Genomic DNA, 13,472 nt, shown 5'->3' on the forward strand with positions numbered 1-13,472 from the left:
ACATCATGGGTAGTTTGTAAATACCAGCACTTTTTAAACAAATCTGAGGGCCTCGCCCAGAAAACTAAAAATGGCATGTTTTGCTTTTAGATGACTATATAGATTGTAATAAACTGGAGATATTTGAGATATCCCTAAATTCTAAGGAAAATACATTTAATTTGACCAGGAATGAATCCCAGCAGTAGATAAAGCAGGGTCATCAGAACAGCTGGTAACCTTCCAGTAAAGACGCTGACTCATTCCAATCGGAACATGTGAGCCTACATCATGATTTCATGTCTTTGGGTGCGTTTGTTTCGGTCGTCAGGAGAAGACTAAAGGCACCCGTCCGGAACTCATTCAGGTTCCCAGAACAGCCCCATGCTCCCCTCCTCCCCCTCAGCGGGGGGAAACTTCTTCACTGAACAGAAAGCAGCTTCTGTCAGTCGTGTTCAGCGATTGTTAGAAAGGCAGAACAAAATTGGTTCACACTGCAGTCAGAAGGCTGCCCTCCTGTGTGTTGTGTCCTTGGATGGTTTTCAATGTTATTGCCAGAAAAAAACACAAAGGAGGGTCTGTATTGATTAAACCCCCCTTTAAAGATGTTATATAAGTGAAAAGAATGATTCTTTTCAATAGCAGGGCCTGAAGTAAACAAAAACCCAACCCTGTTTCATTAATGCTGCGTAATCCAGACCTGAAATGGAGCCGGCATGAAACACGACCAGAACAAATCTTCAGAAGATTCGTTTTGGGAGGATTTATCATTTTTTTAAGTGAAGGATAAAATAAGCTTCTCCTGCATCTTATAGATGCTGCATGTGGAGTTCACTTGTGATGTGAGCTGGAGATTAAAACCTCCTGTCTGTCTGCCTGCTGTGCCTAATCCTCACAGCTGACTCTGCTTCCCAGTATCCATTGATTACTGACACACCATCCCCATTTTGACGTCATTAGGGACATTTTTGTTTCTCAAAAGCATGTTTTAGAACTTCTACTGACCCTGTTTTGATGTGAGCGTTTCCACTGGTGTAGCTTGTTTCCCCTTCACACCCAGGATTTGTCAGCTCAGAATTAGCAGAGCTAATCGTCAAGAATAAATTTATAACTGGTGTTGATTCTGTCATGGTGAGAACTAGGTCTGGGTAAAAAAAAAAAACGATTCAATCGATTTTGAATCGATTCTTTTAATTTTTTTGCAAAATCGATGTCTAGGGAATAAGATTGATTATTTTTATAGTGACGCGCGTGATGTTCACATTTAAATGAGCAGGAAAGATGCACTCAAGATGACTTCAGGCCAGAAAGCTGCATATATAGCCAATAGGTCGACTGAAGACATTAACAAATGGGGGCTGACCAGCAAACACCCTGCAGTTGTTACAGACAACACGGCAAATATGGTTTGTGCAGCGAAGATAATGCAGCTCATGCATGTCTGCTGTGTTCACACTGGGTCACGTCTGCTTGCTAGAGCGAGGCTTCACTTTTTCACTTTTCACAAACAAGTTTGCACTTTTGAGACAGTTTTATTCACATCTCAAGTTTAAACTGTCTGATTTACAAGTTTGCACTTCGTGTTTAATATGACAGGAAAGAATAAAATAAATGAGTATTTTGAAACACAGTTGAACCACTTTCAGTGTTGTAAAAACAGATTGAATTGCAATTAATCGATTTAGAACTGAATGAATCAAAATCGAATCGATTCAGAACTTTGGCGAAAAATACGCAGCCTTTGTGACAACACTATGTAAATTCTATGACTTGGACCAAAACTCAATGGAAAGGCGTAACTAAATAAATTGATTTCTCTTTTTTTGTGTCCTGTTTTGCCATCATGGCTCTGGGAATAGATGTCCCAAAGCTAGCTGAGAGAACAACAGGTTTGCTTGCACAAGCAAACCATTGACTGTTGCTCTAAGGTTCCACTGTGTACTTGTATATGAAACTTTATTTGAAATTATTTAGGGAGTAAAATAATATAACAGACACTGAGACAGAAAGGGATGTGAGAAAGAATGCGGAGAGAAGAACGAAGGGGAGAGAAAGAGAGAGATAGACAGGAATGAGTGCATGAAAAGAGAGAAAATAAAACAAAACAACAATATAGACTACACAGGAAATATATAGTAACACCGACAAGTCTGCTTCTAAAACTGTATGACATGAAAGGAACAAAAAACAGAACATAACAGCAAAATGAAGACAGCAGCCAACCAAAGTATAAAAAAATGTTTCTAGAGCAGCAGGTTTCCCTTAGATATACATGTGTGGGGAAGGCATAACCTTTGGGGATACACATCATTTTTCAGGGTGGTATATATCTGTAGCTGCAGCTTAGTATGTAGTAGTAATGTGTATGTCTGTGAATGCCTGGAACAAACTCCCATAGTATGTATGCAGAGGCATGTCTGCATAAATTGATTTCTGACGCAGAGTCTTATGAGGAGTTCTGTTTGTCAGGTTAGACAGGACAAAAGGCTGCAGTCAGGTCCCAAAAGCTGCTATTATAGCCTTAAATATGTGAAGTTTTATGGCGTTTACACTTTAAAACTGTCTTATAAAACCTTCAAAGCAAAAGGAAGTTTGTGTTCATGAAAAATGGAAAGATGAGTTCCATAAGAACGCATCTCAGACACGCACATTGTCTAAAAATTCAGGTTCAGGTTGCATGCATTTATCTCAGAATGTTAAACCTTTAAATCCTGAAATACACTGAATAAAAGTTTTTTTTCACTTTCTTTTACCACATATTATGGTAAATTATTGTTTTTTTTTAAAGGCCAAATGCGACAAAATGCCCAAAGGGATACACAAGTCAAAAAGGTTGGGCAACACTGCTGCTGGCGGTTCCTTTGCTAAAGACCTTCTGCTTATCTCAATGAGAGCCTCACCCAGAGGGGAAAATAATTCACTTAAGCTGCTAAATCTTGCCTTTTTTTTTTATCTCCACACAGAAATTGCTGTCAGCAGGAGATGGTAACACGCTTAATGTTCCTGCTCCTCAGAGAAGAGCAAAGTCTCTGGATCGCCGGACATCAGACATGGCCATGACGGTAAAATGTTGGACAGGTTGCTTTATTAGAGTGTCTGTAAGAGGCGGCTGGTCTGGATGAGGTTTATCTGATGTGTTCTCATATTTAGAATCCCAGAGGCTGAGATCTCAATCAGAATGTCTTCATTTCTGCCCTTCAACACTAGAAAAGGTTTCTTTGCCCGATTTACTGATACAGTTTCTCATCTCTTATTTCATCTTTTTTCAATTTATTTAAAAAAGGTGTGTGTCCGCTACGAGCCACCATGTACAGAAAGTTAAGCTCTTTCTCTTCTCGGCTATTAGCTGATCAGATCTCACGTTTTGCCTCCTTCTGATGCATTTTAAAAAGAGATTTTTTTTTTTTTTTTGTTAAGAATAAATCAGAAAAACAACCACAAAGCCCAGTTTGTTCCCATTAATGCTTCTGGCAAATGTCTGCTGGACCCCGTCTACTGCAGTGCTTAAAGCTCATAACAGGACCTTAGCCTCTGATTTTCACCACACAAAATTATTATTTTTTTTTTCTTTTTTTCTTTTTTATTAAACTCTCTGCATTTGAGCAGTGGGCTGCCATTGTGCGGCGCTCAGGGACCCAGAGGGGCCGTGTGGGGAGTGGCGCAGTGGAAACCTCTGGATTTCAAGTGCAATGCCTAAACCACTAGGCCGCCACTCCTTGATGTCTCTATTGACACTCAGATATTTCTTTGCAGCAGCTCTCCCCATGCATCAGTACTTGGAAAGTTGTCAGCTCAGCTTAAAGTTTATTTACTGAAAAATAATAATTTTGCCAAAGTGTTGAATAAGTTAATAAAACGATAATTATTAATGTAACACGGACGGAGAAAAGATGGCGGAATCCGGTATTAGCCATTAAGCAATTTATCTTTTCCAAATATTAAATATTAAATAAGGAATGTCCCAAAATTGCTGATTTTCTTCCACGCATAATATGCAGGATGGCTGAGCCTATTCGGGCCATTTTCTTTCTAATTTCAAGGCTCTAAATATGTTTTTAGGGTGGATTTTATTTGATTACCAAAGTCCCTGATTTACAACCTGATTTTAATGAATCTAAAATCTTTTCTTGAGAAGGAGCTGGTCATAAAAAACTGACAGGAGCATTTTGGAATTAGTCTTAGTTTCAGGAAAAGGTGGAAGGTTCCTCCAGACTGGACAGCTAACTGCTCTACAATCTTTAGATCTGGATATCCATAATAATTATTGTCTCTTTTGATAATGGTTAATTATTGCCTCCATCTCTGGCTTAAAGCTTCATCTTTTTTATGACCTCTATTAAACTGTTAGTAACTCATCCAATATGCTTATTTAAATGGACCACAACCGAACCAGTTTGCACCTTTTGTCATTGCACACGTGTCTTTGTAGATCACCTGCAACATGCCCACTTATGGCATAAGCATTGTCTACTTTTTGTCAATGCAATTTATTTTCATTTGAAATCTTTGAAGATTAGGAAAATAAATACTGAAAGCTTTTTAATGTATTCTCATTTTTATTTAAACTTGTTTTCTTCATCTTTCCAGCCAGATTTATTGAATTTCAAGAAAGGCTGGATGATGAAGCTTGATGAAGATGATGAGGAGGTAAATTCAGAAAAAAAAAATACAAATTTCAGTTGTCCTGATAAAGGTTTCCACAGTGATGGAGCTTTTTGGATGTCCTTTGCTTCCCTCTAGTGGAAGAAATACTGGTTTGTTCTGTCAATGACCAGTTTGAGATACTACAAGGACTCATTAGCAGAGGAGGTACGTTCATGTTAGAGCAGAAACAACCAATAATCCAAAGTATTTAAGACCTAAAAGTGTCTCTTTTCATTTCAGTCTTCAAACCTTGAAGGAGAAATCGACCTAACAAAGTGTTACAGCGTGTCCGAGTATCGGGTCCAGAGAAACTACGGCTTTCAGATCCACGTAAGGCTACGCTATGATGGGCTATAAACACAAGAGTCCAAAGTGAAGCTGTTGCTGAGGAGTATAAATGTCCTCTTTGAATCTCATAGACTCAGAGGTCGGTCTACACGCTGTCTGCCATGACTGCAGGAATACGCAGGAACTGGATCCAAGCCCTGATGAAGAACGTGCATCCAGCCAAGGCACCAGACGTAACCGAGTGAGCTCTCAACCTTTGTGTTACGCCGTCTTTGTGTCGGTCCAATTCCAACATTCACCTTAATAAGAGAGAAACAACGATGCCTCCCTCCTTAAGCTCACTGGTTTTTTTACTTGCAACTAGGAGTTCAACTGATATAGGGAGACCTAGGAACACTTTTAATGTTGTAGGTCTATGGCTTAAAGCTTTAATGATTACCAAACATTAACAATCGTGGTAACAGTTTTCCAAAACTATGTTAATAAATGATTCATGTTGTGTAAAATAAAAATAAAAAAACAATGTTTATAATCCTCTGCTTTAATCACAGAATGAAAAACAAAGTTAAAGGAATCGATTGTCCTTAAAGTAGAAATGTTTTCTATATTTAATCTGGTTAAAGTACCAACTTTCTCAACTTTCTGTGCATCATTTCTCTAGCCTCTGTATTCTGCCTTCCGTAAAGATATCAGCTCTTCTCACCACCTTTCTGTTCCATATCCTCAGCTTACCTGGCCGCCACATTCCCTCCAGCCCGCCTGAGGTCATCCCCAAGCCAGATGTGACGCAGGACTCTGCAACCAACAACGTTCCTGCAATTAAAGACCATCCCCCCAAATCCAGGAGCGTTCTGGAAAGACAGAACGAAGCTGAGAACCAGGCGACGGCAAACACAGACTACTCTCCAGAGCTGGGTGATCTGGAGAGACGGAGGAGGAGGGAGGAGAGGAGGAAGAGGTACGAGAGCTTGTTGGGCTTCCCTCTGGGTAAAGGGGAGACCCAGAAAGCAGAAGACGGCGCCGTGAAGGCCCTGAGTCCAAAGTCCCAGAGGAAAATGGAGGAGAAGATAGCAGAGTGCTGGAGGCAGGTGGAGAGCTCCAGGCTGAGACCAGAGAGGACGGTTATGCTGTCTGCTGAGGACAGGGATACTCTGGAGGTGGAGAAGCAGCTGCAGGGCTGCAGGAAGGTGGTGAGTGGAAGCTCAGTGTACCTAGCTGTATAAAGTGTAGCATGGTGCTTTAGGTACTTCCTTCTGATTGGTTCAGCTTTTCTGATCGCCAGTTTACCATCTAGATGGAGCCCAGATTTAAACCTGAGCTACTGTGTTAGCAAATGTTGAAAAGTTAAATCATTCATGATACGCTAACGTGCTGTCCGATGTTAAGTCTCTCTGAGGGACCGACCTGCACAACATTAAAAAGATCAGATATGTTTAAGATGTGATCCTATTTCTCCTCTTCTGACTTTTCCTTCATTATTGCTGCGTCTTGATTGTATAATTTCTGCTGTTGGAGGTCGATGAGCTGAAATCCCAGCTGGCCGATTCGGAGCGCCACAGACTCCAACTGGAAGCTCAGCTCAGAGCAGCCGGATTGTGTCTGAAACAGGTCAGTAGATACAGAACCCTGTCACTTTCTGTTATAGAATAGAAAATCCCTTTAATGTACCACAATGGGGAAATGTTGGTGTTACAGCAGCGAAAGGTTATAGCAAAAGTGGTCACACAATGTGGACCTTAAAAAGTGTATAAAAATAACAGAATAATTAACAGAGTTGAGAAAATAAGCAAATAAATACTGTACTGCACAGTTTTTTTTTACAAATATAAATACTGCACAGTCATTTGAAGAATAAATAATCATAAAAAGCTGTGGACATTTTTACAGTAATGGATTTGTTAAAATAGCAGCAACATCAGAGATGTGCAAAAAAATGACAGCAGCAGGTTATTTAAATGACTAAGAGAGAAACTGAAAAAATCAGCATGAATGTAAAAACGTATTGAAGTTGTTGGAAACATTGGTGGTTATAAAGTTGCTGGGAGGAAGGATCTGTGATAACGCTCCCTGGTGCATTTAAGGTGCAGCAGTCTGTCACTGAAGGAGCTGTCCATTTCAGCACCAGCTGAACCAGCATGGGGGGGAGACATTATCCAACAGAGATTTTAATCTAGTTAGAATCCTTTTGTTTCCCACAGATGCAGATGCAGATCATGTTACTTTGCTGAATTTTATTTGTGTGATTATTCTGTTGAGGGAGGCGGTTGATAAATAGTTGTCAAAGGGTTTTTATATAAATGCAAAAATAAAACATTTTGCTTACATTCAGCCAAACCTCATTTTGCTGCAGCTGCAACTTTGAGTTGTTTAGTATCGTCTCCTTGATCTTCACACATCTGGAAACTAAAATGTTTGCTTAATATTTCAAAGTGAGTCGGCTTAGATGGAAATCATCTGTGGTCATCATTCATATCATCTTATCTCGCTTTGTTCACTGGATATAGATCTTGACTTTCACTGGTCCGCTCTGACTCATTATTGCGCCCTGATCTAAACTACACCACTTTCTTCTGGCTGTATGTTGAGGGTCATCGTCTGCTGGAGAGGGAAGCTTCACCCAAGTTTAAAGTTTTCTTTTACTCCAGGACTGTCCTCTATTTAGCTCAACAAAAGAAAACAAATCTACACAGCATGATGCTGCCACCACCGTGGCATAGCTCTGAGTATAAATATATTTATAGCTCTGAGTATAAATATATATCATCAAATTTGGTCTCCATCCATCCTTTGTCCATTTTTGAGACAATGGATTGAACAAGCCTCAGGATATTGTTTTATGATCTAATCCTGCTTTTAAACCTCCACAACTTTCTCCCCGACCATCTGCTGGGTCCCTTGGTCCTAAAAATGCTTTTTTATTTTTTATCTTCTGTAACAAACCTCAGAGGCCTTTGCATTCCGACATTAAATCTCTCAGACGTTATTCAATCTAAAGATGATAGCTGCTAGTTTAAGGTTAATTCTAAACCAAACATGTAATTTACCTGTTCATCAGACAAGCAGAAACCTCCACATATCTTCTGAGCTCCTTTTGCTTCCTTAAGTCGCCACCTACTTTCAGAAATGTGAGCGATGCTCACCTGCAGTTTGCTTCTTTTTTGGGTTGAATCTGAGAAATTTAAAGCTGAGGAGAAACTATTTCTCAGCTCTGTCATGGAGCTACTAGGATCTGGAAACATCTGAGCTCCAAGTCACCTGACTTCAAACTACTATTGAGTTCAAACTGCTATTCCTATTGGTGCAGAATCCATTCATGTTGTTAACAAGAAGTAAATCTTAATGCATTTTGGACCTGTCAGCCATATTTAAAAGAAATTTATTTATATACTTCATTTTTCAATTTATCAGTCAAATCAATATTTCTATTCTGTATATCTCTACATGTCCTATGGATTTATTATTTTTTTTTAATGATTTTTTTTATAGAAACTTAAGTTACTATAGACCTATTAATTAACCAAATAACTGAAATTGGTTAACCTGGATTTTTTTTAAAGGATATTAGAGTAAATGGGTTGAATATTAATACATGCTTTAGTTTTTAGAATTTGTAATTATTTTAATTTTCCAATGAAACTTTATTTGTATTGATCTGTCTTTGCAAATTCCAGTTTTAACATGAACAAATGCAGGAAAGTCTATAAGATGTGAAAGACTTATATCCACATTAAATCAGTTTTTTATGTCTAACTCTGCTATGGATCAATGTTAATATGTCTTTGAAAAATTAGTAAAATATTCCTGCTTTCTATCTGAGTTTCTCCTTTCCTTCGGTTTTTCTCCAGCAGGACCCTTCGATCTTATCTGAAGCAGTCTTCCTCCCAGCAGATCTACATTTAAAGCCGCTAACAGACATAAATGGTTTGGATCGATTGTGTCAGAGGGAACCACATGCTAAATCACCTTCATTAGGATCAGACTGTGATTCCCAACAGTTTTTGGTACCAGAAAAACCTGAAGGGAGAGACATCCGCGAGAGCCCTGTTGCTACAGACCAGTCTGTAATGAAGAGGCTTTCCCAAGAGGTTGAGCTGCTCACCAGTCAGAACCAGGCTCTCAACCAACGCAACCAGGAGATGGTAAACCAGCTGACTGAGGCAGACCGTGAGATCGAGAGGCTGAAGGTAGAGCTGGGCAGCCGATACACGGAGCCCCATCACCTTCCTGAGGTGGAACAACAGGAGAAGATGAAGCTGGAAGACTTGGAGAGGCAGCTGAGTCTGAGGAACCAGGAGCTCCTGGAGGCTCAGATGCTGATCACCTCTTTGGAGGAAAACCTGAAGGAGACGGAGGCACTGCTGCAACTAAAAAATACAGCAGAAACAAACAGATTAGCAGAAGAAGAAAACAAACACAGGGCAGAAAAGGCAGAGCTGCTTCAGCGTCTGGATGCTACAGAGGCCAAAGTGATGGAGCTGCAGAGGCAGCTGGAAGAGTCGGAGCTGACCCGCAGGCAGCTGGAGAACCACAACATGGAGCTGAAAGAAACAGGAGAACTTTATCTGCAAAGAGCTTCAGAGGCCGAGGCAGACATCAGGAGGCTGGCTGAGGAGAAAGCGGAAGAAGAAGAAGAAGACAGGAGCCGGATTGTTCCTGCTGAAGAAAAGATCCAGCAAGTGATAGAAGGAGCAGTAATGAGGCAGAAAGCTTTAAGGACACTACTGCAGCTTATCGAAAGTTTTGACTTCAACGGAGAACCAGAGGAAGAGGAGGGGAGTGCCGGCATGGTGATGCAGCTGCGGTGGGAGGAAACATTTTGGAGATCTCTCCTGGATAAACTGAGGGACGATCGGCCTCAGCTGAAGAACCCGATAGGAGAGCTTCTGTGTGAGGTGGTGGAAGGGTTGATGTTGGAGGATCAGATGGTGCTGGAAGGCCTACAGCTGCTTCTTCATCCGGAGGAGATGAGAGGCAGGGAAGCAGGGACATGTGAGAGCAAAGCTTTGGACGATGGAAACTTTATCTGGGAAAGTTCTGCACCTTCTGAAACCAGAACAGAGGAGGGAAGCTGTAGGTCTGGTTTTAAAGATCTTCTGAAGAATCTGGAGGCTGTTACACAGACCAAGATCTCCTCACTACACCTCCTGGCCTCCTCCTCCTCCTCTGGAAGCAGCTCTGCTCTCGACAGACTGCTGCCGGCAGCTGATAGACTCTATGATTTTTACTCATCTCCCCATCCTGCGTCAGTTTCTTTCATTCACTCTGCAGCCACTCAAGCGTTCTGCTGCTGCCTTCTACGCAGGCTTCAGTCCAAATACGAGAGGAGAAGATGTTCCAGCTGTGTCAGCCTCACAGAGGAAAACGAAGAGCTGAAAACAAGACTGTCGATCCTGGAGGAAGCGTCTGTCTCAGATAGTCCCAGGATGAGCACAGGCTGCCAGACTGATGAAAGATCCTCAACGTTTACAGACACAGAGCTACAGAGTTCAGGAGAGCGTGATGTGGAGGAGACGTCTGACATGGAGCTGACTGAGAGCGAAATCCCTCTGACCGCACTGCAAACGGTCGCAGCATCAGAAGAAAGAGATGAGGAGGAAGCTGGCCGGCAGTCACAGCGGCTCTCTGAACTCAAGCTAAAAGTGGAAGAGCTGGAGGAACAGCTGCGTGTCTCAGGAGAGAAGCTGAGGGAGGATTCTGAGGAGAAGATGAGAAATCTGCAGGAGCAGCATGAGAGGGAGATAGAAAAGCTGAAGGTAGGCGTTTCCCTTTTGGAGGTGCAGGGTTTCCATACGGTTCTCTGTGGTTGACTTTTCTTTCCAAAACCTGGATCAGGAGGACATGTCTGCTGTGAACGCAAACATGGTAGGCCTCCCTTCAGCTTCTTAGCCAGCGCTTAGCTTGTAGAGAGAGGGAGGAAATGGTTTTGCTTGTGTGATACTTTGCAGAAATCAGCTTCAGGGCTGAAACAATTAATCCGATTAATTGATCAATGAAATAATCGTCAACTAATTTAGTAATCGATTAATCATTAACTGGAATATAGAGACTGTAAAACATGCCTTTAGCTGACAGAGCGACCCAGAGCAGTAATTATACCCAAACTGTAAAAAAATAAACATTTTAAATTAAGAGAAAAAATAAAATTTGTTTAAGATTTATTGTCAACTATGTTTGTACTTACAAGGAATTTGACTTGGTGTTTATGGTGCAGAGAAATTAGATATTTATACAGGATACAGAATCTATAGTTATATACAATATAAAACACACAATATACTATATACCAGAGGTCTTCAACAGGGGGTCCGTGACCCCTAGGGGGTCCACAGAGGTACTGCATGGGGGTCGCGAAAGTTTTGGTCAATTAGACTTTTTTTATATTCCCCCCTGCAATTTTTCCCAGTAATTGAAATATCTTTAAATACACTTTGTCATGAATTCAACACACTGTAGTAAACAGATAAATGGAGGCAGAGGATCCCAGGGAGGGATTACTTTAGTTACATTACTCAATCTGTAACAGAGTGACTATAGGACCAGTTTGATAGAACACAATTTCATACAATATATATAATTAGGGGGTCCCCGCTCCATCTGCCATCAGTTTGGGGTCCTTAGCCTGGAAGACGTTGAAGACCCCTGCTATATACAATATATAGTATATAGCTATATACTATATACAATATATAGTATATAGCTATATACAATATACAATATATAGTATATAGCTATATACAATATATAGTATATAGCTATATACTATATACACATTAGGCTGTGCGTTAATGGTCTATCCAGAACTCCTCAAGTGGATAAGTTTGGGTTTCACCTGCTTTAATTTCAGAAAAAAAGTCCTTTGTAAGGAATCAGAATATTAATCCGACAGATCAATCGATTTGCAAAATAATCATTAGTTGCTCTAATCAACTTACATTAAATAAGCTGGAGCAATAACTTAAATATATGCTAAGAGAATAAAGGCCTAAATTTAAAGAGGGATTTTAAAAAATGCTGATTACAAATAGTTTATTTTCATAAAGCTGTTTAGATTCAACTTTTTCAATTATTTTTTTCAGCAAATCTTTTTTTCATAGGCTGGAATTTTAGTGTTTGAAAGGTTAAAGGTTAAAGTGGAGGATGTTCTTTTTCAGTGTGGATCATCAAAATAAGTGGCCCTTCTAACTGTCAATCATTCTGGTGATGTGTATGTAAGGTTTTCACTTACCGATGGAGAGTCTGAAATAGTGGAAAAACAGCTAATCTTTTGGAAAGTAAGCTTGTATGAGAGATTCAAACAGCAACTTTTAAACAGAGTGCACAAGGGGAAAGGGGCTTGTTCACGCGTTTAATAGACGTTCCCTCTCTGGAGAGGGTAGAGGGTTGTTCATGTGCATTTTGTTTTTAAAGTGGAGAGGGCGGGTCTTACCAAAAAATTCACGAAAATCCTCCACTTTACCTTTAAGGGAAAATTTGATTTCTGTGAAAATGAATTAAATGTTCATCTGCTGCCGTACAGCAGAGATTAAAAACCACAGAAACATTGATCAGGGTTTTGTGGATAATTTCTGATCTCCAGTTTCTGTGAAGCCTTCGTCTGCAGAGACCAGCTTAGCTCTGTATTTACCTTCTATATATATATGTGTGTGTGTGTGTGTGAGCATTGGTGAATTAAGTTTTCCCCTGCTGGTCTCCACTTGATCCAGATTAAATATCAGGCCTTTAGACTGACCTGAACTGGAGTGTGTTTGTGTTTCCAGGCCACATGTGAGCGCGGTCTGGTCGCCATGGAGGACTGTCATGAGAGGGTGGTGGAGGAGCTGCAGCGTCTGCACCAGCAGGAGGTGGAGCGCCTCCTGCTGGAAAGGGAGAGACTGCTGGAGGAGGAGAGCTCAGCCACTGCCACCGGTGAGATATCTTTGGACTTAAACCTGAAAATCACAATCCATTCTCAAATAACCCTCCCTCTCTTCCTTCTCCTCCTGCAGCAATAGAAGCGATCATGAACGCTCACCGTGAGGAGCTACAGAGAGAGATCCAGAGAACCCAGGCGGAGAACTCTGATGGAAACATTCAGCTGGAGGAGATCCACAGGCAGCACAGGTAGCTGCTCTCCTAATTTACAGAGGAGCAAAAACGCATCAGACTGGGAGAAGGCTGAGGGACTGAACTTGCTGTCAGAGTTAATTTGATTAAAATAAACAGTTTTGTTCAGAGAACTTTGAGATGGGAAGAAAAACCTCCCAAGTTCTCATCCTAAAAACCTTTAAACTCAAACTTATTTCCTTCAGGAAGTCAAAAGTCTTTTTTCAGTTGCCAGTAAAAAGCTCAATAATCTTTAAAATCTGGTGAAGATTTTCAGTCATCCAGGTCATAGTCATTCCAAAAAAGTTAAAAAAAAAAAAACAATCTACTGGACTTTGTTTCCAAGTTTGAAGACGTTTCGCTTCCGTCCAGGAAGCTTTTTCAATTAAAAATATCAGAATTATCGTTGAGTTTGAGGCTCTATAGGGTGGACCAAAAACACAGCCTTGTTTTGGCCTAGAAAACATGCAAGTTTAACC

The 13,472-nt window shown here is 40.6% G+C and overlaps 1 protein-coding gene across 2 annotated transcripts in view; it reads left to right on the forward strand.

The window, feature by feature from the left end:
• Positions 1-13,032, forward strand: part of LOC107091755 (myosin phosphatase Rho-interacting protein-like) — a 37,571-nt gene extending 24,539 nt beyond the window's left edge. The window contains exons 9-18 of one of the 2 annotated variants that reach the window (XM_015385893.1): positions 2,943-3,041; positions 4,567-4,626; positions 4,720-4,788; positions 4,864-4,953; positions 5,043-5,152; positions 5,639-6,101; positions 6,427-6,519; positions 8,757-10,664; positions 12,669-12,816; positions 12,897-13,032. In XM_015385893.1, coding sequence (XP_015241379.1) covers positions 2,943-3,041; positions 4,567-4,626; positions 4,720-4,788; positions 4,864-4,953; positions 5,043-5,152; positions 5,639-6,101; positions 6,427-6,519; positions 8,757-10,664; positions 12,669-12,816; positions 12,897-13,015 — 3,159 coding nt within the window. In that variant the 3' untranslated portion in view covers positions 13,016-13,032. The remainder of the gene's footprint in view (positions 1-2,942; positions 3,042-4,566; positions 4,627-4,719; positions 4,789-4,863; positions 4,954-5,042; positions 5,153-5,638; positions 6,102-6,426; positions 6,520-8,756; positions 10,665-12,668; positions 12,817-12,896) is intronic. The other variant, XM_015385894.1, reaches the window with a different exon arrangement.
• Positions 13,033-13,472: the final 440 nt, after the last annotated feature.

Source organism: Cyprinodon variegatus, unplaced genomic scaffold (assembly GCF_000732505.1).
Source record: "Cyprinodon variegatus isolate N-32 unplaced genomic scaffold, C_variegatus-1.0 Scaffold351, whole genome shotgun sequence".
Classification (NCBI taxonomy): domain Eukaryota; kingdom Metazoa; phylum Chordata; class Actinopteri; order Cyprinodontiformes; family Cyprinodontidae; genus Cyprinodon; species Cyprinodon variegatus.